The following is a 23,796-nucleotide window of genomic DNA, read 5'->3' as shown; positions in this document are numbered from 1 at the left end:
TCTCATTGTTTGCAATTCAAAACAAAATTCACAAAACATATCCCAGAGAAATAGCAAGAAATACTATTTACACTTTGGGTCAAATGTGTCACATCAAACAAATCATATTTTTAAAGAAATTATTATTTCCCAGTTAGCCAATTCAAATAAGTATCAATGTAAGCCAGAAAAGGAAAGCCCATAAAATCCTGAACAACTGGAAAAAACTGATAAGCAGAAGGCTACAGTACTCAACAACAGGACTGGGTTTTTTTTGCTTCAGTCTTCAATGGGAACCTCTTTTCCCACACCACTCAAGGGGATAGACACCAGGAAGGGACGAAGTCCCTCCCACTTTAAGTAAAGGTCAGGTTCATGACACTTGCGGAACCTGAATATAAACAGATCTCTGGGACCCAACGAGCTGCATTCCAGACTCCTGAGAGGAATTGGTGGATTTAGTTGCCAAGCCACTTTCCGTATTTGAGAAGTCATGGCAGTCAGGTGAAGTCCCAGCTGACAGGAAAAAGGGTAAAAAGGAGGACACTGAGAGCTGTCAGCCTCACCTCTGTGCCTGGGAAGTTCAAGGGATGCATCCTCCAGAAAGCTGTACTATGACACATGCAGGACAGAAAAGGATTCAGAACAGCCACCATGGCTTCACTGAGGCCAAGTCCTGCCTGACTAACCTAGTGACCTTCTACAATGGAGTGACTTATCAGTGGACAAGGGAAGGGCTACAGATGCCATTTATCTGGACTTCTGGTAAGTCTTTGGCATGGTGCCCTACAACATCCTTCTCTCTAGGCTGGAGAGAGATGGATTTGATGAGTGGACTGTTCAGTGGATAAGGAATTGGTTGGACAGTCACATCCGGGGGGCTGGAATGAAATGATCTTTACAGTCCCTTCAAATCCAAACCATTCTATAATCAGTTCCATCTGACCTCTATTTGCAGCTCTCAGTGGAAATATCAATACAATAAAAAAAAAACCAAAACATCTATGCCATTCCCATAAAAAGCTGAAAAGAGCTTGTTCGGTAGAAAATTAATGTGCTAGTTATTAAGTTACAGAAACTCAATAACCCAGAAAAGCAAGACTGACACTCTCAGTGTTATAATGAAAACAATTTATAGCAAATAAGTTTATCACATTGAAATAAGGGACTCCACAAAAAACCCTGACTATTATTATCTATTAAGCATAGGAAACTGCAGTGCAATTCTGATTAATGGTAAATTCCCTAGACACAGCTCCTCATTGGATAGGGAAGGCAGGGATTTAGAGGTGAAGAAACACACACCTCTTCTGGATTTGTTCTTGATTCAGAGCAATATCCCAAACAAAACCAAGTTTCAGCATAAGGCGTTATTTCCTTCTGCCTTACAGGAACCTCTCTAACCCTGTGTCTGCCTAAAGAACCTGTATACCATTACACTACACCTTGATGGATTTTATGCATCTCAGCACTGCTCCCCCCAAATAAAGAGGCTCTCACCCTAGAATTATTTAGAACAGAAGAGCAACAACTGCTACTATAAATGGCAGAGAACTTCTTCATTTGTCTTATCTCCAGCTATACTGACTATCTGGATAATTTGCTTTGATATTAAAGATCAAAAGAAGTATCTTGTAATGAATTCCTGGATTTCTCCAGCCCTCAATGACAGGAAGTCTGAAAGTGTTAAACAGTTCAAGTGGAAAAAATGCTTTTAAAGATTTCCCAAGTATTAATCTTGCCACTAGAGATAGAAGCAAGGCAGTTTATAAACGAAGATAATTACTTCTAGTGGACCAAAAGACACACATTTAAGATGTGATTTAAGCCCATTATTTGTTGGGGTTTTTTTTCCCCCAGCTGGAATAATAAAATATACTCTATATTTCAAAACACTCTACTATTCCAATAACCACACCACAGAAATTAATAATTCCTAATCTGATGAACATATCTGGGTATCTTTAACAGGCCTTCATCACACATCTTCAAATTTGGGTTTTTTTTTTTAATCAAACATCAACTCGATTATTTCTGTACAGAATAACAAAGAGCTGCCTATAGACCCTTCCAGAACATGAGAGTACTCCACAGAAACTGGAACAAAACTGCAGAGAGCACAAAAGGCCTACTAACCAGAATTCATTTGAACAGTGGAAAAAAAAAGTTTTGAGAGAGAATAAATAATATTTAGAAAATAATCTTTAAATCAACTTCTCTGGTCAATGCATTCCAGTGTTGCACTACCCATGGTATAAAATGTTTCTTTTGTATCTTACCAAAATACCTCATGTTCCAATTTGTATCTATTGCCCTTTGTCTTCCCATAGTGGCTCTGTTTTCCCTTGATATCTTCCTATTATGTTGTTGCAGGCATCAGCAAGATCTCTCATTTGCCTTCTCTTCTTACAGCTGAAGAAACCCAGTCTCCTTGGAGGTCACACAGTTCTGCCCAGCATCCTGCCTGTCATCTGCTGGACTCACCCCAGAACCCCAATGTCTGTCCTATACTGCAGCTCCCTGAACACAGCACTCCAGGTATGGTCTCAAGTACCAGAGAGAGGAGAAGAATCACTTTCCTCAAGCTGCTGGCTCAGTGCTTGCACAGACAGCCTGACGTGCAGCTAGGGATATTCAGAAAACTTGAACATACTTTCCACAGCTATTATGAAGGACTATTTTTTTTTCTTTCTCTTTCTTAAAATAATTTGTCTTTTGTTGTGTCTCATTAATACAGAAACTGGATTATCAGGAGACTGATCTAGTTATAAAAAAAAAGCTCTTAAATGAAGCCCTTAAAGACCAGACTCATACAGTTTAATTAGGAAATCAAGTTCCTCGTTACCACAGTAATTTCAAAAACATCTGAAGTTTGAATTTAAAAACTTGAAATTAATTGCTCTTCAGTGTTGAATAGTACTTGCTGACCCAAAAGTTTACAAAGGACAATAATTTTCTTACAGCAAAACAGTCTAAATACCCACTCTTAGGTTCAAGATTCAAATGTACTTTAAAGAAACGTGACTCTGGTATATCAAGCCCTTACACAATAGCTACAAAAGACACATTGCAACTGCAAGATTCTCAAATTAAGCATTTGAAAAGAAAAATTTCAGCAGTGGGAAAGCCTTATATTTGACAGCCATGAGTGCAGAATTATTAAGTTTTGTTTTCACAAACATTCTAGAAAATTAGCAGCCATATACATAGGAGGACAAAATATAACAGATTAACACTTCTGAGACAGTTTTAACTCTCAAATTTTAACTCTAATTCGTAGAATCTTACGAAGTTAGAATTTAAAGATACCTCTCCATCTTCCTAACATAAAAGGAAGTTGTGTTAAAAGCCTTTAACATTTTTTCACATCACTTTATCTCCTGCTTTTACAACTGGAAAGATTTTATTTACAGTAAGAGATCTAGGCAGGTTGAATGAATTACAGTCAAATTACTTCTCTTAGGCTTCATGGACACAAAAGTGTTCTTTTATTTACTTCAACTCACATCTCACCTTTCCCAATCTCTACTCAAGTAAACACCTTCAAGCCAATGCAGACTGCCCTCAAAATACCCTTTGGCAGGTTCCCTCTGTTCGACAGAGCCAAACAGCCCCTCTGAATCAGACACCCAGTCTAAACAAGCAATTACGGCTTTGATAACTTGTGAAGTGGTCTTTATGGTTTCACAAACAATAGAGTCCACATGATTGATACCACATTTTTCTTGTGTGCTTACTCAAATGTCACATCAACATACACGGAAAAGTTTTGCACAGTCAAAATACAGCTACTGCTCCTCTTTCACAACATCTACAGCCCAATACAAGGAAAAAGTCATGTTAATTCAATGCGATTTTTTTTCTTAAATACATTTGGCTAATTGTCTTGGCTAATTGTTGATTGTTTGCTATAGGTATCAGAGACTATTTGGTCCAGTGAGTTCCAGAAGTCAAATTTTCACATAATAGTAGGAAAACAAAAATAATATTTATCATCTGGAAACTCACTCAAAAGAATTGTCAGAAAATCAAAGATTCAGTTGCTTAAACACTTTTAAAAAGCAAACCAACTCACATAGCTAAATTTTAATTACTGACATAATATCCAGTGTCTAAAAGGTATTGAATCTGCCCTTTTCGTTTGGCATGCTTCATCATCAATTCAAGTATTTGTCACCTATTCTTCGCTTTGCTTTCCTTTCCTATTTACAGGCTCATCCCTCTCCTCATCTTTCTAACGATTTATAAGAACATCTTTTAATGCTTTTCAAACACACTGATTCAAAACAATGAGTCGTGAAGTTTCACTCCTATATGCTTATCCTTTTAAAAGGAATTACTTTGTTTCACTTTTCTCTTCTATACAAAGCCTCCTCAATCTTCCTGTTACTGAACAGGCCCTCATGGTGCCACACTGACTTTTACTATAATTCTTATTTTTTTTCCATATTGAGACAGCTTGATACCAGACATTAGTATTTTTGTCTAAAAACCTGTAGCCCTTCAATTCTCCAGCTACATTAAGACTTGCCTAACTAAAGTCAATACCACAAGTGCTTTCAGCTTTTTCCTTACCATGAATGAGGAATACTTTTTTAATCACACATTCAAGTTGTTTTCAGCCTCTCAACCAGCTCCTTTTCAAGTCAAAATACAAGCTAGTGCAGCTATTCATGCCTAAAACAACCCTCAGACAGATGCTTTCCATACACTGATATACTCTTGGGACCTGTGCTTGCTTTACTGTCCTTTTCACATCACAAGACACTCTCTTCAATGTTTCTGTTAACCCATCATAAGATTTAATTTTCCTGCTTGCCCACTTTCTATTGAAAGGGACAGGAAGAAAGCAGGCTGCACACTTGTAGGGGAATACATGAAGGATGCACAGGCAATCTAACTTTGACCTTTTCCTTATTTTTGAGAGAGAATGTTATGCTTAAACATTCCTGTAATACAACTTTAAGGTAAACGAGAACTAAAATGTATGAAATTGATAAAAACGTTCACAATCTAGAGAGAAACAGAACAGCTGAGTAAGAATACCAGAAACCCAAGACTGCTTAACAGCACAGTCCTTCAACTAAAGGAATAATCACATGCAAAATGCAGAGGAGTGATGTAAGCAGTAGTTTATAGAAGTATTTTCAAAATACTTGAAGTATTTTCAAATGTAAGTCTTTGAAACCAAGATTACATATTCACCTATCTCTACAGGAAAGGATGAATCAGGGATGAAATCAAAGAACACAGCTTAACACTGAACCAAGCATCACTTCCAAAAGAACTTTATTCAAGTACCTGAGACATGAGTGACATAGCAATGGTTTGTATCCTGTTGCTAATTCTGTCACACAGGATTTGTGCAACTCCTTCAGTGATCCTCCACAGATTTTCTATGGTATCAAACCCGTAAGACTTCTTACAGCATATGGAAAAAAACCCACAAAATTAGCTGGCACCAATGGATTAAAATTCCTGACAGCTCCCCAGACAGCTCAAAACCACCTCTATCATTTCTATCCTGACAGACAGCACTCGCTGTCTGTCATGGTTCAAGTTAAAGGTATGTCTGAAGCCAACAGCTTCTAGCAAAAATACACACTCCTCTTTCTCCAAACTGGCACACATCTTACTTGGTCACCTCTGGAACTGGGGAGATAACATCTCAAATGCCACAGCTGAATTCTCATTTGAGTTGATTCTCAGTGAATCACATAAAGAAGCAAGCAGGGCCTGCACATAAAAAAGATGCAACATGTAAAAAGGGAGAGGGGGTAGCAATATAGGACAGGAAGGAATTTAGAGGTTTTCAATACAAATATTTCAAAACCAGTCCTAGAAACAGGTAGTTTGTGCATGACTGAGCTGGATATTATAGCACATAAATGCTTATTATACAAAATTATTTCACTGGTCTCTGTGCCCCTGTTAGCTATCTCAAGTGTCAATATTCCTAAAGCATATATGGCATCACCAGAGTTTAACCGCAATTCCTCACAATCAAGTAAAGCAAAGGTATCTTCTTTACCCACCATGAAAACTTCCCTAGCTCTTGTAGGCATGTGAAAATTACCTTTCTCAACGCCTGTAAAAAGGAGTATCACAGTATCAGGAGTCTGTTTTCAGTTCTAAGCCCATTGCCAGAACTCTTACAACAGCTTTGCCCCTCACTTGGCAAAGTGGAGCACGGAGAGTTAAACTTTAACAGAGTTGAGGACAAACAAAAACACATACACAGAGAAGTCAGAGGGGTCACTACCAAGTACAATTTATGTACAGACAGCTGACAGCACCTAGGCCAACCAGTGAGTGGTGCTTCAGGTAACATTTTATTCTTCATAACTGGAGTGGGAAAAGCGTACTTACAGAGTTATATTGGCTGTTGATTAGCAGCAAAATATTAACACATTAATCCAATCAAGTTGGAATGTATGCCCATACTCCTGGATTATTATTTCCTACGAGTTGAAATTACAAACTTTGAAAATATAAATAATACAAAGAAAATAAAATCGCAATTCTTGAATACTTCACTTTTTGGTGTTTCAAGAAATGCAGCACAAAATGTGCAGTGTCTTAAATCAGCAATATCTTAAATAAGTAAACAAAATTATGAGCTATCTTAGTCAAACACCTTACCTACAAACAACCTATTTAAGTGATTTTCCTTTTTATAATGACATAAAGTAAGGAAGAGAAAAGCTGAGTTGATTAAACCCAAAGCAGATTCAGCGTAAGACATGATATATTAAGGCAAGTGGTAAGAATTTAGTAGACAATAGCTAGGGGAAAAAAAAACCCTATCAGTAGAGCAGAAACATACAAGCAGAGCAAAAAGTGGCAAGTGGACAAAGAGATTCCTTTCACTTCTGCTAGAGGAAATGCTTCATTGCCACACCTTATTTCACCATTAAAACAAGATGCGATGGGCAATTTAACTGAAATGTGGCCTTTTCACCTGGACTGGTAGGAACTCAACTAGCCATGGCCAATAAGGCAGTATCATGATGATATAAAGAAACAAAGATGGAATAGCAACTTCACAGGACTATGAAGCATGCAGGACCAAAACACCTGCACTTGAATTGTGTTACAAACCTTTGATTTCTATGCAAATAGAATAGAATTGTTCCAAACTTCCTTCTCCTTGTTGCAAGAACTATGAATGTAAGAAAGGAATAATCTTCCAAGGCTGAGCCTTCCTGGACTGTAAACTCAAATCTTAATCTGGCTCAAAGATCAAAGAGAAAGAAAACTAACTCATAAATAGTTAGAAGTTAAACATTAATCCCACGGGGGCTCCATTCTTCTATTTTGGTGTACATATATTGGAAAAGCTGCTGCACCCTAGGGAGACCTAACAACATTTCTTCCATAACTACCAAAACTCTCTTCCACATTCAAAAATTTAAATGGGCCCAAACTCTGTTAGCATCAAAACACTGCCAGTAATATTATAACATCCTGGCAAAGAATTTACATTTTGCTTATAAGCTAGAGCCTGTCACCTCCTCCCACATTCAAGTTATGAAATGCTTCACAAAAAAACATCCTTTCTGTTTTGGAGAAGTTTTTACATGCAGGAGACAGTCACTGTACAGAGACAAACAGCAAGCTTGTCGCAGAACAGGAGCTGAAAACAGGCTGCAATGACAGTGTTGTACAACACCGCCATGTTGACTCATAAGCAACGCTTGACTGTTAGTACCAGCTACTAGCCTGAGAGCGTAAGACCACTAGAACTCTTTTTTCAGTACTTCAGTTCCTTCCATTCACACATTTCTTACTGAAAATGCCTCAAATCCAGAATACAATGTTCTAAACACCAGGGAGATAGTTATGCTTTGCAATCTAAACTCATCTACAGAAAAAAAAATCCAACATATTTTAAACAGTTGAAGTATTCCAGGAACTCATTGCACATTACTCTCTAATTAGAAGCCTAACTTAAAATACCAAAAAGCTGTTAAACAGAAGAGAAACAACATAAAGACTAACAGTGGTGACATTTAAGAAAAAGTTACCTGCTACACTCCATCTCACTACTTAAGAAATCTAGAGAACGACAGTTCCTACAAATAAAAACTCCTTTATTTCCTGGTCAACCAGGTCATTCAAGAAAATCCTTGCAGATTATATCCCATAATTCAGGTGAGATCATTTGCTCCAGACTCTCAAACACACAAACCATCCAGATACTTGATTATCACAATCCTGCCTCAATTCTTCCTATCAAAGTTCTTCTAGTAAGCTTCTAGTAAGTCAAGGCACAGAGGAGGACAGATCGATAATTGTCTGGATGTGGTCAATTAAAGCTTCAGAAAGATGCATAACAAAACAACTCCACAAAATACTCTGTCCCTACTAAAAAGTAATACTGGGATTTTAGCACAAAGAATTGTTTTTCAGTTTTATCTATTTTTGGCTGAATAGCAGGTTTTCAATCTATACTGAGAATGCAGAAGCAGATTAGTCTCCTCCTCATTTCTAATAAAACATGTTAACATCTGGCAACTGAGTTCTAATGTTATTTCCTCAGACCAATCCTGACTTCAAGATCTGAATGTCAAGCATTTTGCACATCTCTCATTTTAAAGGAACCAAATGGCAATGCATGATTCTTTTTATTGAGCTACTTACAATAAATTCCTATCACTCATCTTTTGTTCTTCTGAGCATTTGAAAATTTCAAAAAATCCAGTTATGGATTGAGGGTGATGGGAGGAACGATTGTTGATTTCTCAGATAACAGAATATTATCTTCATATGCTTCAAGATATTCTAAAATATTTGATTGAAAGGTCAAAGCAACAGTCCTCTTTAAAAGAGAATAATACACTTAAACTCACTAAGAGACAAGATCAACCTGAAATCATAACTACAGTATAATTAAAGATAAATCACAATAACTATACACACACAAAGGAAACATTCTGTACTTCACAGTCTGAAAAGCTTTTTGCCAGATAATCAAATTTTTTACAATGAACCTGTCATTCGAAAGCAAATTAAGTGGAATCCACTATTACAGGATAAGATGAAACTGACAGTGAGTCATCTGCTTTGTAAATGGAGTCTTTAAATGAACCAACGCCCAGCACAACCCTCACACAGTAATAAAAAGTCAACCACAGATAAAATTATCTTTTAAAGAAAAGAGTCTGGCACTACTTGAATTGCTTCAGTTAAAGAAATTAATTGAAGAAAATAGTGAAAGCTGGCACAATGAGGTCAACCATATGTTTACAGGGAATTTCTCATCCTTATAAAAACATTCCAATAGTTGGTAACCAAGATAAAGTGTTCTATTCTGACAAAAAGCATTTCAGAGAGAAAAAGAGGTAAAATGTTTGAAGTAGCAAACAGCAACAAGGTTTAAATACTCATTCAATCCATATCCCTAAATATGACAGGGTGAGAGCTTCTAACTTAAGAAGGGGCAAGAAAATGGAAGGGATTTAGGTTTCTTATTATTGGCCACCAATTCCTAATGAAGAAGAAAGAAATAAATCAATATGAACAAGTAACATCAAATTCCATGAAGCATTTTATTCCAGCAGACTTTCAGGACAATATTTGCTATGCTCTAGTACACTATTATCATAATTTACTGACACATATACAGATTTTCTTCTTGAGGCTGATTAAGCAGTGCTTTTAATTAAGTTGAATAAAAAAAGATTACAAACAACTTTGTATTTGTAATCACCCAAGGAGAAACAATTATTTTTTAGTACTGTGTATGAAAGGATGAATAGCTAGTATCCTCAATGAGATCATTAATTAGCAAAAATGAGGTGTCTCACAATTCCTGACCTACCACCACTAACTTCTGTCCTTCCTTTATTAACACATTAATATTGCTTTTAGGAAGGTAAATTATAAGGTTGTCTCCCTTCTTTCCCTGACTGATACCTGTTTTTCATGCCAGCAATTAAGGTCACCTGAGGAAAAACAAGCAAACAAAAAACCAAACTGCAAAGGCTTGCACAGATTCCAGAACATATTTTTAAACAAAGCAAAGTAAAAAACAAAAAACAAAAAAAAAACAAAAAACAAAAAAACAAACCCAAACAACTGCAAAGGCTCGAACAGATTCCAGAACACCTTTTGAAAGCCTTCAACTATCAAAAGCAGACAGAAGACATGTTACGTGACCTTCATTGATCACAAAATGTTGCCTACTGGCTCTTTTTATTTAAAGAATTTAACCTATTTATTTTCATTTTCTTTCAGTAAATGAAGTTGTAATAGGTTTCAGTGAATAGATATAGTCTATCAGTTCCTCCCTTCAAAAGACAAACACTATATATCTAGCTGACAGTTCTGTCAGTCCTTCACTACTTCAAAGCCATGCAAGACACACAAAATATCTGGCTCCAAGTACTGAGCAAAAGACTTTCGTCATCTTCTTCCCCTCTGCCCTAGTGGAAATTTTAGCCTGTAATCTGCTTGAACACTCATCTCTCAGTTGTAAACCAAGGCTGTGTGAGAGACATGATCTAATGATCTGAAGGCATTCACGTTCATTGCACACAGCCGTAACTATGGGTAAATTCACTGGGAGTTGTGCCTCCTCTCCTTCACATGAATAGGGGTAATTTAATCTCACTCTCTGGGCGTAGTCACCAGTATGGCCTACACCTGTGTAATATTATAGTGAAGATCCTTTAGTCTAAAACTCTTCTCTCGGTGGAATTGGAGCAAACAATTAGAGAAAGTACTTGATCACCGAGTTTCACACATTGTTTGAGCTAAGCTGCTTTAGCTTATTAATGACAAACCCACAGAGCCTTCCAAGGGAGCAGCTTAACAAGACAACATTCCCTGGCTCTTGCAAATGTATTGTGGTATATTTTTCTCTTCTCAGAGCTTGAATAGCTAGGCCTAAACACAAGTATAAGATACTATAAAACTCAGAGAAAAAAATAATTGCAATCAACCAGAATTACTCTTGTTTACAATAAACACCTATTTTATTTTCCTACTTGAAATCATACACATATTCATGAGATATCAATGTTCAATGTGACAGGTTGAAAGCATCCATGGTTTTTTACATTTTAGCTGTATAGTTAGTCTATTTGTAAAGAAGAGCTGCTGATAGTGCTCAGGGGACACTTGTTTCAGTAAGTTTTTCTACTACTGCTTTCTTTCTCTGAAGTGAATTCTTCCACCCTAGCTCAAAAATTCTGCAGCTGCTGCACAACAAAGTATTTTTCAAAATTCTATTTACACAGGCAGATACAAAAACAAGCAAATGTGACTCCTTAGGGCTTAAAGCCATAACTTCTATTTTATTTATCTTTACTGAATGAAGACAATAAATTTTAAACTTCAGTTGATAGTCAAGACAAAACTTTATTAATAAACTCTCAAGATGAAATTAACTCATCTTGGTAAAATTACTAAAAATGTTGTATTTATCTTACTTCACTCTAGCATGGTTATATGCCACAGCTAATATAGCACACATCAGTACAAACTGATTACCAAAGGTTATGTAAAGGACTAACAATCTCTTAGTGGACAGAGGAAATTTTTACTGTCTACTCATTCTGGTTTTAATTATGGTACTCACATTTCTCAGTTTAAATAATTACTGAAATGTTTAACTTCAACCGCATTTCACCAATGGAACCACTAAATACTTTATTAACTACCAATAATTTTATTCTGTTTATATCCCAGAATTGGTTATATAGCTACAGTACCCACTCATTTTCTCTTTTTTCTTTTTTGAAACAACACAAATAGCATCCCGTACTGTGACATTTAACAGTACAGAACCAATGTGCATAACCATCCAAGTTCCAATTCACTGAAAGCTTTCCTCACTTTGAGGTTGGGGCTTTGGCTTTTCTGGGAACACACCATAAAAATAGTTTACTACTTTTTTTGGACAAAGCTTTTAAAAAAGAACAAATTATTGCCAAATCATTAAATAAAAACACTGCCAGTGTTGAGCAAAGATTGTGCAATAAGTAATTGTTCTGAGAACAGCTGGAAACACAGAACTTCCACCAACACTAGAAGCACAGGTAAAGAATAGAAAGAAGTGTAACCAAGAGTGTATGTGTTTTCTCTGGAGATTTCAGTGGCCTGTAAATATTTTCCTCAACCCCTACCCCACTGACTGAAAATATTGGGGTGAAACTTGCGGGAAGTTTTCGTATTGTTACTAGCTTGCATTCTGTGATACAAGTTCACTGGGATCTCAAACTGGTTGTGAATTCTGCATTGTAATCTCACACAGTTATTTTTTTAAATGGCTGCTTAGACACACCTTTTCAAAAAAAAATTCTATGATGGAACAAGATTTTTAAAGTAGCACTTTATTTTGTTGTGTACATGTACTTTGATGGCACCCACCACAGCAGTTTTCGAGGCATAACACAGAAGCACAGTGAAAGCTAACAGGCTACACTCTTTACTGAAGTTGTTTGTGTCATTAATTACATTAGCTCTGCATTCAAACAGATGTAAATACCTGCAAGTACAAATCTTATATGTCTAACTTTACAGAATATGTGAGAAGTTATTCTGATGATAAAAAAACCTAAAACCATCCCTCTAAATATTCTCACAATTTCAATAAATCCAGAGTTTGTAGTATTAAAACTAAAAGGAAGTGAAAGGTAAATCATAGTAATTAAGATGTCAGTATTATCAATACAGTAAATATTTCAAGTTTATGATGCAAACAGTTCATATCTGGACACTGAGGAAAAGGCTTTAATTATTTAACACTTGACATATTTTCTGTATATTTTCTGTACATTTTCAACTGAACTTCCTTACTCTATTTTTACCTGCTCTTCCATTCATAATGCAAGTCCTGTGTTTCCAGCTGTTCTGAGAACTGTTTACTATTTCTTAAGCATTTGCCTTTAAAGGCTTCAGATTACTAAAGATGCTATATTAAAAGTTTCTAAAGCAAATCCATTATCTTCCCTTGTTCTACATTACTTGTACCTTTTCAGAGTATTTATGTGATTTTATCCAGGAGAACATTGCACAAGCTTGGGCTTTTTCTGGGAAAATTCTTGAAAATAAGTTCTCTTCCTTTAAAGGCTTGTCTGGGGTGTGTTAGCTTTTTTCTTTTAAGAAAAAAATATGATTTGCCTAAAGTTATGCAAACCAGGTTTAAACCAGTCCAGCAGTGGCAAATTAGCAACAACATTGTGGTTAGAAAACAAAACACACGATCTCATAAGCACTGGCTTCTATTACTGCAGAAAAAAAGGGTGACAGAAAACTCCCATTAAAGACTGTCCACACAGACAAAAATCTGTGAGTTTAATGATACACACAAAGGCTCAAAGTCACAAGTTACTGTGCATCCACTGAACAGCAGTAACTGTTCAGGTCGATGCCCAGAGTCATTAGCAAAAAGAGGCAATTTGTCAACAGTTTCAAAACTTCACTGCAGACTGACTAACAACAGCCTAATCAGATAACCCTTGTAACTTAATCCAAGACTTTTCAGTGGATCTGTAAAATTAAAATGTAATTAACCTGGGCATCATACACTATTGTATAAAATTACAGCAGTTTAAGAAGTAACTAGAACTTACTCTGTGCACCAATGTATCATTTTTATCAATAAAATCCATAATATTGTCATAATAGTACAGTGTCAGACCACTGGTGCAGCCAGAGATGGCAAGGAGTTACACACACATTTCAGGTAAACACTGTGTATTTAAAAACACTACCCTTAATCAGGAAAAGGACACCTCTTTGTTGTGTCAGGCAACTTAGAAGATAGCAATAATTATAATAAATTATTCTGAACAAAAAAAAAACACTTAAAATTATAGATACCGGTTTCCTTTGTAAAACATTTTTTCACACTGAACACTCAAATGTTAATTGACAGAACTCAGAGTCTTGAAATCTTGCTCGCCTGGGAGCATGTCTATGATAAACTTACTAGTTCACTTACTAAATTTTCATTTATGCTTCCTGTTTACAACTCCTTTCCAACATGCTAAACTACATTATTAAATTACTAAACATAGGAAAGAGTAATTAGAGCATCATGCAATTAGCCATATATAGACAAAAAACACTTCATAAATGTCCTTGAATCTCTTATCCAAAGACAACAGAACATCACGTAAGAAAACAAAAAGTGTCATCTTACAGCTGGTATCTCTAAAATGAAAGCAATTACAACATCAGGCTTAAAACGGCTGTAATTTCAGGAAGAGAGTATTACCCTCCACACATCTGACATTTAGGCAACATTTGTCATTCATGTATCCTCTTAATATGTAACCATTTTTTCCCCTTTACAGAGGGAGCAACAGGAATTAGGGTGAAGCATGCTGCAGAAGGTAATTTACTAGGCCAGAGACAGCGACACAGCACAACTCTACCCAAGTCCTTTTACAGAGTGCCTCTTTCCCAGCTGTCATTTTCCTACTTTTCACATAGTTTTTTAGAAGACACTTCTTAATAATTGTCTTAATAAGTGTCTCTAATATAGCCTCTATTTTGCAGTTGAGCTTGTAAAAGAGCACTGCAAAAACACATTTGCCAGATAGAGCTAATAAAACCAAGGCACATCACACTACCTGCCTAAGCTACTGCTAAAAGAACATTCTGTACAGTATGTTCAATTTCTTGATCTCGTTTCATTTCAGTAACTCTGAAAGACACACCATGGAATGGGGGGGAAGTTCTGCTTCTAAACTTCAGGAGAATAATTTTTATCCCATACAGTTCAATAATTTGACATTTTAACTCTTTTTAGCTATGCTAAATCCAGGTTATTAGGAAAATTAAACAAATTTCACCCATTTTGTACACTCTTTCTGTGCTATGACTAGTGAGAAAAAATGTAAGCTATCCTAGACTAAAATGAGAGGAAAGGAGGTCTAGATGATCCAAATATAAAAATAAAATGGAAAACTATAAACATCCAAGGAAAAGTAGAGAAGTTGCTAGTTAAATAAGGAGAAACAGGAGCCACAGCCACGAAACCTAGATATGTTTTCTCCTGCCCCAGTCGTAATAAAGCACCACCCACTCAGAGCAGCACACAGTGAAAGTAATCCATTCTACCAGAGCAATTTCTGCAGCCCCTATTTAAGAACCCCTTCGGAGTAGGTATGAATGAATAATTCAGCTGGAAATACCTGTCAGGCAGCAGGATGTTCCATCCTACCGTACCTACAGCAATACCATCCGGCCGAGAAAGCCAGACGTTACCTGTCCACAGAGCTCACACCACGGAGAGAAAGAGAACCCCACGGGCAACACGCGGCTTGGAGCAGGACACGCCTGTCCCTGTCCCCCGTGTGCGGGGGAATTACAGCGCCAGAACCGCAGGAACTCGGAGCTGTTGGTCACGGTCCCCACGATGCCACGGGCAGGGTCCCGCTGAGCGCCCCCCCGCTCGCTGTGACACACATTCCCAGGGCGCCCGGCGAAGCTGCGGCCCCCCCAAGTCCCGGGGGGGCAGGGATCCCTTTGCCCTTCCCTCGCCTGCCCAGGAAGCGGCGGCATCGCTGCCAGACGCCTCCCTGAGGCGCCTCTTCCCCCGCGCCCCGGGCCCGGTGCCTCCCCCCGCGCCCGCCCCGCCCGCCGCCGCCCGAGCGCCGGCCTCGCCCCTCACACCTCTGCGCGTCTCACCTCCATCCCGGCCCTTCCCTGCTGCCACCTGCCTTCCCCGGCGCCGCTACCCGGGACCTCGACGCCCTCAACCTCTGCCCGGGCAGTTCCTCCCTCCGCGCCGCGCCGCGCCGCGCTACGCACGCACGTGCCCGGAGGAACGGCCGCTCCCGGCTCCCCCCGCGGCCGCCCGGCCCCAGCGCTGCCCCGGGGCTCCGCCGCAGACGCCTCACCTGCATCGACGCCATGATGGATCCGCCTCCTCCCCCTCCCCTCTGCGCCGCCGCCGGGGCAGCCCCGCCCCGCGCGCTCCCCGGTCACGTGGAGGTGCCCGCCCGTTGAGCGGCTGCGCGTGCGCGGAGCTTGGGTGGAACTCGTTTGCTTGTGAGCCGCCGGTCTCGTGGCGCTGCCATTGCCCCGCTCGCCCCGCGGTGTCCATCCCCGCCACCCGGGACGGGGTTGGTCCCCAGCCCGCTTCAGTTTGTGAAGGTTTTTAGAGCTGCACGTGCAGGGTGTTTAAGTGACTCGGTTAATGCGGACTGCGCCCCTCCGTTTCGCGGGTTTCTCCGGCCTCCCCTCACGCCTGGTGTGCCCTGGTGGGAGGGCCGTACAATCTTAGAACCACAGAATGTTGAGGAGTGGGAAGGGAATTTGAAGATCATCCAGGTCCGACACTCCCGCCATGGGCAGGGAGCCGCCAGGCCGGGCTGCCCAGAGCCGCTTCCAGCCCGGCTTCGAGCGCTGCCAGGGATGGGGCATCCGCAAACCTCTTCCAGTGCCTCACCGCCCTCACAGTAAAGAATTTCCTCCTGATATCTAACCCAGATCCCTCTTCTTTCAGTGTGTCCCATTACGCCATGTGCTGTCCCTAGCTCCCTGGCTGTCCCTGTGTGCACTTCCCCGGGTGCTGCTCTGCCACGGGTCATCTGATTTTCCTGCACTGGTCTCTGGTGGTGTACGAGTCCAAATGAACGTGGGCCTATTTTAAGTCAGAGCATTTCTGGATTCTACGTTTTCCTTTCCTGGACTGGAATAATCCCTGTCTTTTGCACCAGATGATTGCCATATCTGTGTAGGTGAAAATAAACAGGCAGCGCTCCATAGAGTGACTGTGTGCAGTCAATAAATTAAACAACTTGCGGAAACACGCTTCATAAAGCTGTTATTTCTGCTGTAGTATTTCAGACTTAAAGGATCCTCAAGATAAATCTACAAAATGTTTATCCAAAGACAACCTATAAAATTTATAATCCCAGTGATTATGTAAAACTAAGGATTTAACAGAAACTGATTTTTTAGGTCATTATAATCCCCTTCCCACTGCTTATGCTGCACATTCCAAAAACACTGAAACCCCTTCCTCTGTCCCTTCACCCCTCTCCTTTCTGATGATGTTAAAAAATCCTTGTGTTACCTCAGCTCCAGTGGTAGCCCTGATTTTTTTCTTCAGAGATGGCCTTATAAGCAAAAATTAAATTATTGAACAATCGTTTGCAGTTTGTATTACCTTTGAAATCTCCTTTAATTTTAGACCTCTAGAAGGGTTCTGCACCCAAAGTCCTGTCTACCTTGTTCAACCATATTATTTGGTGTGATGCAAGTACCACCTTTATGTACAAGTTTCACCTTCTGGTATGTTATTAATATCCTTAACTTTGGAAACAGTTAACTGGAGGAAAAACAAAACCTCAGCACAACATAGCATCAGTTTCCAACTTTTATCCAGCATCAACACTGTTGTCAATATTAAAGCAAGCATACAAACGTTGGGGTTTGCTTAAAAGGCAGAACCCTTTAAGCAGAAGAAGAGAGCAGGACTATCCTTACCCTGTGAGGTAGCTGCAGAGGTGAACAAGCCCCTTGGCTTTGCAGGAATTTGCTGAAGACAGGATCAATATTTGTTGATTGTTGAGTAGGAAAGGAAATTAGCCTACCAAAAGTAAGGATGGGAAAAGTATCATCATGTAAGTTGCATCCTATACATTTGTCTTCTAAATTCAATTCTCATTTACAAACTATGGGCTCCTGATGCCATGCAACCTGACATTGCTCAACCATGTTTTCCCTGGAAGTCAGTATTTATTACTATATGATTTTTGCAATACCATTTTGGTTGCAGAGGATTTGTTGCATTAAGCAGATGCATAGAGCTGGTAAAGGTTTCTCTTTCCTGCAGTTCTTCAGAATGAACTTAGGCTGTTACAGCACTAAGTGGAATATTTCTGTTTTACTAGTTGTCGTTGTTTTGCATGATCCAAACATATGTTTATCCTAAAATACATCTCTTGATGCCATATGCCCAAAGACAGCAAGAACATCAAGTTTAAGCAATGGACATGTGTTCCGTTATAAACATGGACATATTGACAATCTGTGTTGATGTAATCACAGCGAGATACAACTGATTTCAAACCATTATACTCAGTTTCTTAAGCTTCTTCCAAAAAACCCTGTTGAAGGTCAGAAGATATAAAGCAGCAGCATAAGCTTGTGAACACTTCATAGACTGCAAGCTGGTTTTGCATGGAAAGATCAGCTCTGTGGTCTTAGGCAAATTGTATTCAGTACAAATATGACTTCTACTCTGTAATAAAGGAAAATTAGGTGAAAATCCACTTTTGAAAAAAAAACCCAAACTTTTAACTGCCCTTATGTTCAATAAGTCTTTTTTATCTATCACACAGAGCTTTTCAATATTAAAAACAAGTTACCTACTATGTTTTTTACTGAAGTATTGTTTACTGAGATTACTTCATCTATGCTGCAAATCCTATTTCTGAGGATAGTAGGCATGAAAAGCAGGGACAGTTTGCCCTGCATATAAAATAGAGCATGAGTTAATTACTACCTACTCAATCTTAACTGGGTATGTAAGTAATTAAAGCATTACGCTACAGCTGAAAGTCGTGGGCAGAATCCCCCATCCCTGAATACACTTTGAGTTTATTCTTCCAGGACTACCAAAGATGTCTTTTATCCCTGTTGTCACATCTTGGTTTTTTAAAGTGTCATGCAATGCCTAATATATATGTGAAACATTTTTTTTAGCTCCTTGTCATCATGGGAATAGGGGGATCTGGAGAATAATCCCTGTGTTTTATTGGGTTTTTTCCCTTTCCTCATTTCTTGGTAACCTGGCTTGCAGAGATGTTTTTGTACTGTGCATAATGCTATAGGGATTAGGGAATCAGTCCCATAAGCTCAGTAAGAAAACAAACACTATTATCAGTCTCCCAGAAAAAAATATATGAATACCAGTAGCTTCTTCTTAAGTTATCCAGTAATCCCACTAAGGAAAGGCCCTAATTCCCAGAGAGGGTAGATTTCACTAGGAGTAAGTTGTTATAATTTGGTTTTCATTTCAGTTTTGACCTTCACCTATGCAAAACATAGAATAAAACACTTCTGCAGTTAACCCTTCCTAATCTGTTGCAGGTATAGAGATGGATGATACAATAACTGGTTTCTTAAAATGACTGCTTTAGTATTTATCTAATGCAGTCTGATCTTTCACCAGTCAACCTAAATTTTGGCAGAGATTTCAAGGATCAGAGTACTGGGTCCCAAATACTCAAAGCTTATGGAGTAAAATTTAATATAATCTGTTATCTTCATTATTTCAGAGGCTATTTTACACTGATCTGATCAACTGCATGATTATGACTCCCATATCGAAAATATATGGAGCAAAAAATGAAATTGTACCTCCTACCAAAATTTTTTTGGTAAATATTCTTGAAGTTGACCTAAAAATCCACTTTTCTTCAGAGTTTGCAATATCTTATAATTACAGGAAAAATTAAACTAATGTTCAAACTGCATTTATTAAATAATTTTCTGATTAACCAAGACAGTTTCACAGAGGTAAAATATAATTCTTGATTAGTGTCCCTACAATTTTACATTTTATTCCCATGTTGTCCATAATGTTTTCAAATGTCACCAAACATTTTTTCCTCTGTTCTCACCCTTTTTTTTTTCCTGTATCATTTTTCTACACACTGAACTGTCACTACCTGCTCCTTTATGATTCCTGGTGCTAAAGTGACACGAGAGCTCAATTTCTTTTGCCTGTGTCCACTGTACTTTTTAGCTTTTTGTCTTGTCTCCTTACACAGAAGTCAACTGTACATTCATGTTAACTCCCCTCATTACTTGAATGGCATCACAGCTGTAATCTGCAGAGCCAGGACACTGCATTTCCTCAGCATGGAGAACTCCCTGCCCCTCAGAGGAATTGTGCCAACTGCTTCTTCCGCTCCTACCTGCCAATTTAGGAAGGGCACTGAGTTTAAAAACTCTGTGGAATGAAGATCATCTTATAAACAAGCTTGGTGCACCTGCAGAAACCATCAACTGAAGATGCAGAATCAAACCAATACAATATTATATCAAGAATATAAAAGTAATACATTACACACATAGCTAAAAATTAAAATTGCCTATTAAAACTAAATTAAAATTGCAAGATAACTTTGAGCTGTTGAGATTTTATTGTTGATTTATGCCTTAGTGATTATGTAGGTTTTTCATCAACAGGATATTTAATTTTCATCTTAGTTCTTAATAGTAACAGGCAAAATGTCTTTTCCATCCCAGGACTTTCAAAGGAATGAAAAGATGCTAAGGAAAAGTCTCACCTTATTCCTAATCTGCTACAAGGGTGGTTCCTGCAGAAGAGGGTAATCTTATTCTCAGATGACATATGCCTCCATTTCTTCTCTTGTTTAGGATTTGACAATTTGAAGCCACTGGTGACCTGTGGCTTTCATCTTATCCACAGGAAGACTAAACTACCAATGTAATTTCCATCAGATCAGAAAAGAATTTTCTGATATTTCTAATATTTCATATTATGTGGAGTTATAATTACAGTTGTAATTACTGCAGTGCAAGAAGCAGGACATGGGGCTAGGGAAAGGGGTGGAATTGCCTGCTTTAGTAATATGCAGAATCACAGAATGGGTCAGGTTGGAAGGGACCACAGTGGGTCACCTGGTCCAACCTTCCTGCTGGAGCAGGGGCATCCCAGAGCACAATGCTCAGGGTTACATCCAGGAGGTTCTTGAGTATCTCCAGTGAGGGAGGCTCCACAACCACGCCGGGCAGTCTGTTCCAATGCACAGTCACCTGCACAGTGAAGAAGTTCTTCCTCATGTTCAGGTGGAACTTTCTGTGCATGTTTCTGCCCATTGCCTCTTGTCCTATTGTTTGTCACCATGTGCTGTAATTACCAATTTGTAGTAATTGTCAAGCCATGTTTTTAGGCAGCAGGAGTCCTCTAACTCTTAAATGCTGTAATGATAAAAACTTATAAAGACAAAAGCTGTAAAAATTTAATGAGGACTGGGTAGGACCTATACTCAATTAGGTAGATGAATGCATTCAAAAGTGTAATGTGTAATTATTAAAAGTTCTTCCGCATCAAAAGCAACCACAGCCCATGTGAACAGGTTGATTACTGTGCCTGCCAAATCCAAGTATTCAGGAGCTGCTCAGTGATAATACCCCCAAGATTTGACCCTAATTATAATTTAGTAATTTTATTTTATCTCTAAAACCTGTGATCTGGAGACTTCTCAGGTGACTCCAAGAGTTACATGAATACCTAGTTTATGGCATTATTAGGAATGCACAGAAGTGAGTCTGACTTCATAACCCATAAAGAAGATAATGATAAAGAATTTTCAAAATGAAGTAGCTGTTTGGTTTTGCCATCCTAGAAGCAAGATAAAATTGCTGAAGAGGCATCTTGAGTAGCCTCTACAGGTACAGATGTGTGATAAACTACCACAGTTCCCAAGGGCTGAGAAGCAATTCCTCCAACTGTGCACGTCAGACTGCACACTGCCTTTACTGGACCCTGCACACTACTTACAGAGCTTGAAGAATTTCATTTCACAGGCCTGTACACCAAGACGACACTGGTCCAGCCTGTTGGTTTATTTAATGTCCCTCGGGAAAGACAAGATTTGATATGGGATACAATTACCACGAACCAGAGCCATGATATAAAAACAGAATGGGTGAGCAGTTGACTATTTCAGCTGAGTATTTTCAGATGTTCTCTCCTTAAATCACAGATGTTTATTACAAGTCAAATATCTATGACAACTGTGAAAGCACCTTAAATGTTAAATATTGATACATCATTTTCATGTTTCATTTGTAGAAAACTACAAATAATTCTGACTCAAATGGAGTGTCACTTCTGAAAAACATTACATGTCAGCTTAGTATGGTAATGCGGGAAGCTTTTCCCTGTATAGAAAGAGAAAATAAATCCTTTGTGCCAAATGTATTTAAATTCTAGATATTCTTCAAGCTTGGTAATACCAACCAAGACTGACAACTTGTTAATCTGCATAACAGGCATCCCATTGTTTTGCTAGACAGAATAAGAAGAATTCATAGCAACATAAGATACAGATTATGTATTATTTATAGTTTTGTGTAGTGGTGATTTGGTAGATACATTTTTTTATTAGTGTAAATAGGATACCAGTAATATTTTTTTTCATGGGAAGAAAAGCCCTGGCTATGAATTCTCACCTGAAAAGGCAGTTTTCAATGTGAATTAATGGAATTAACAGTATTTGGTTTTTTAACTTTAAAGTAACTTCTGGTTGAAGAAAGAAATGAACTACAAATAAATACAGAATTGCATTAATCCATTCATGTATTCACAAAAAACTAATCCCACAAAACTATTCTGAAAACTAGCAACTTTAGCACTGAACTGTAAATTTAAATTTATCTAGAAGCTCTCTTTCACTGATCTAAAGGCAGTACTTATTTCAGGGGCAATTTTAATTTAATTTTCCAATTCTACCCTCAACATAGGAGACAACAAAACATTACATGACTCACATATTGAAAACTGATTACAAAAGTTCAAAAGGATAAAATGTTGAAGTACTCCATTTGTCAAAGAGCAATCATGATTTCACAACTCTGATCTCCTCCCATTTAGCGTGAGAAGAAAATTCTCTATTCTGTAAACATAAAACAGTAAGATGGTAATGACAGAGAGACAGATTTTTTTTTTATTTTGTTGGGTTTTTTTTGTTAATCCAAGTGACCTTTCTCCCACAGAAGAGAAATTGCACAACCTACATTTCAGATGCAGCATATGCAAAGCTTTATTTCATGACACATAACACTCGTTAAAACTCGGTAAAAACTCCCTCTTCTTTTCTCTGTGCTGCCTTAGTGATGACACTCAAGCTTCAGAGGTGACTAATAATAAACACAGAATCTACTTTGTCCTCTTTCCTAGCTCATCCAAACATTGAGCCGCACCTGCAGTTCACAGCATTGGTTATCTTCCCATAAAATTGCCATCTAATAAGCCACATTTAAAAAGAAATTCAACTCCAATGCAGTTCATTATTTGTCAAAAGCCTTCAAAAGTTGAACTTTTTCTATGGGAAAAATCCCTAAAGCTTTAGTCTGCCTTTAAAAACAAGCATCATAGTTTAATTTCCAAATTCACTCAATCTTTAATGAGTTCTTGCTATTTCTCTTACTCCTGCTCTTCTTAAAAAGTCTTACTCAGGTGTTGAAATTAAGCTTATACCACAGCTTCCACCCTTAGTTTTTAGGTAGGAATAGTGCTACTTCACCTTGTGCTTTTGTTTACTCTGCAGTAACTGTTAATCCCTTAAATTACATTGCAATATTTGAGACCTGGCAAAATTAAACTAGGAGTACAAAACATGGACTGAGAAGTTAATTTTCCTGTCCCACAACATTCCTTGTCCACTTCATCACATAAACCAACAGATTTAGGCAAGTTTTGGGAGCACCCAGGGAGCACCTGGGCAAAGTAAAAAGAAGAAAGGGGTAAAAAACTAGTCACTACTGCAATTTAGGCCTGTGAATTTCGTAGAGAAGGCCCTTTGGGGGTTATCTCCCAAACTTGCCCCAAACCAGGACAAAAATAGACAGTAATAAAACACAGACAGAAGCAACTGATTTTCCAAACTTCCTACCTTTAATTGAGAATTGCCTTTCGGATACCGTGTTCAACATCTGTTGAATACAACGGCACAGAGAATCCTGATGGTGAATCCTCCTTTCTTCAAGCTCAAAACCAAAAAGGAATTTCGTATTTTGGGGAAGGGAGTTCTGATCATTCTAAATGCACAGACTATTTCACACTGGAGACCATCAGACTTCTTCAGCAGCTTA

General features: G+C 38.4%; 1 protein-coding gene across 5 annotated transcripts in view; it reads right to left on the bottom strand.

Moving 5' to 3' along the window:
• The window catches only part of UBE2W (ubiquitin conjugating enzyme E2 W), a 32,436-nt gene extending 16,505 nt beyond the window's left edge, over positions 1 to 15,931 (bottom strand). Inside the window, exons 1-2 of one of the 5 annotated variants that reach the window (XM_041464356.1) lie at positions 15,625 to 15,826; positions 5,616 to 5,715 (exon numbers count right to left, since the gene is read on the bottom strand). In XM_041464356.1, coding sequence (XP_041320290.1) covers positions 5,616 to 5,672 — 57 coding nt within the window. In that variant the 5' untranslated portion in view covers positions 5,673 to 5,715; positions 15,625 to 15,826. The other 4 variants (XR_005954858.1, XM_041464357.1, XM_041464358.1 and 1 more) reach the window with 4 other exon arrangements.
• Between the last annotated feature and the right edge of the window lie 7,865 nt (positions 15,932 to 23,796).

The sequence above is a fragment of the Pyrgilauda ruficollis genome, unplaced genomic scaffold, assembly GCF_017590135.1.
Source record: "Pyrgilauda ruficollis isolate IOZ18807 unplaced genomic scaffold, ASM1759013v1 scaffold18, whole genome shotgun sequence".
Lineage (NCBI taxonomy): Eukaryota > Metazoa > Chordata > Aves > Passeriformes > Passeridae > Pyrgilauda > Pyrgilauda ruficollis.
The sequence above is the reverse complement of the archived record's forward strand: the minus strand, read 5'-3'. Positions and strand labels throughout refer to the sequence as shown.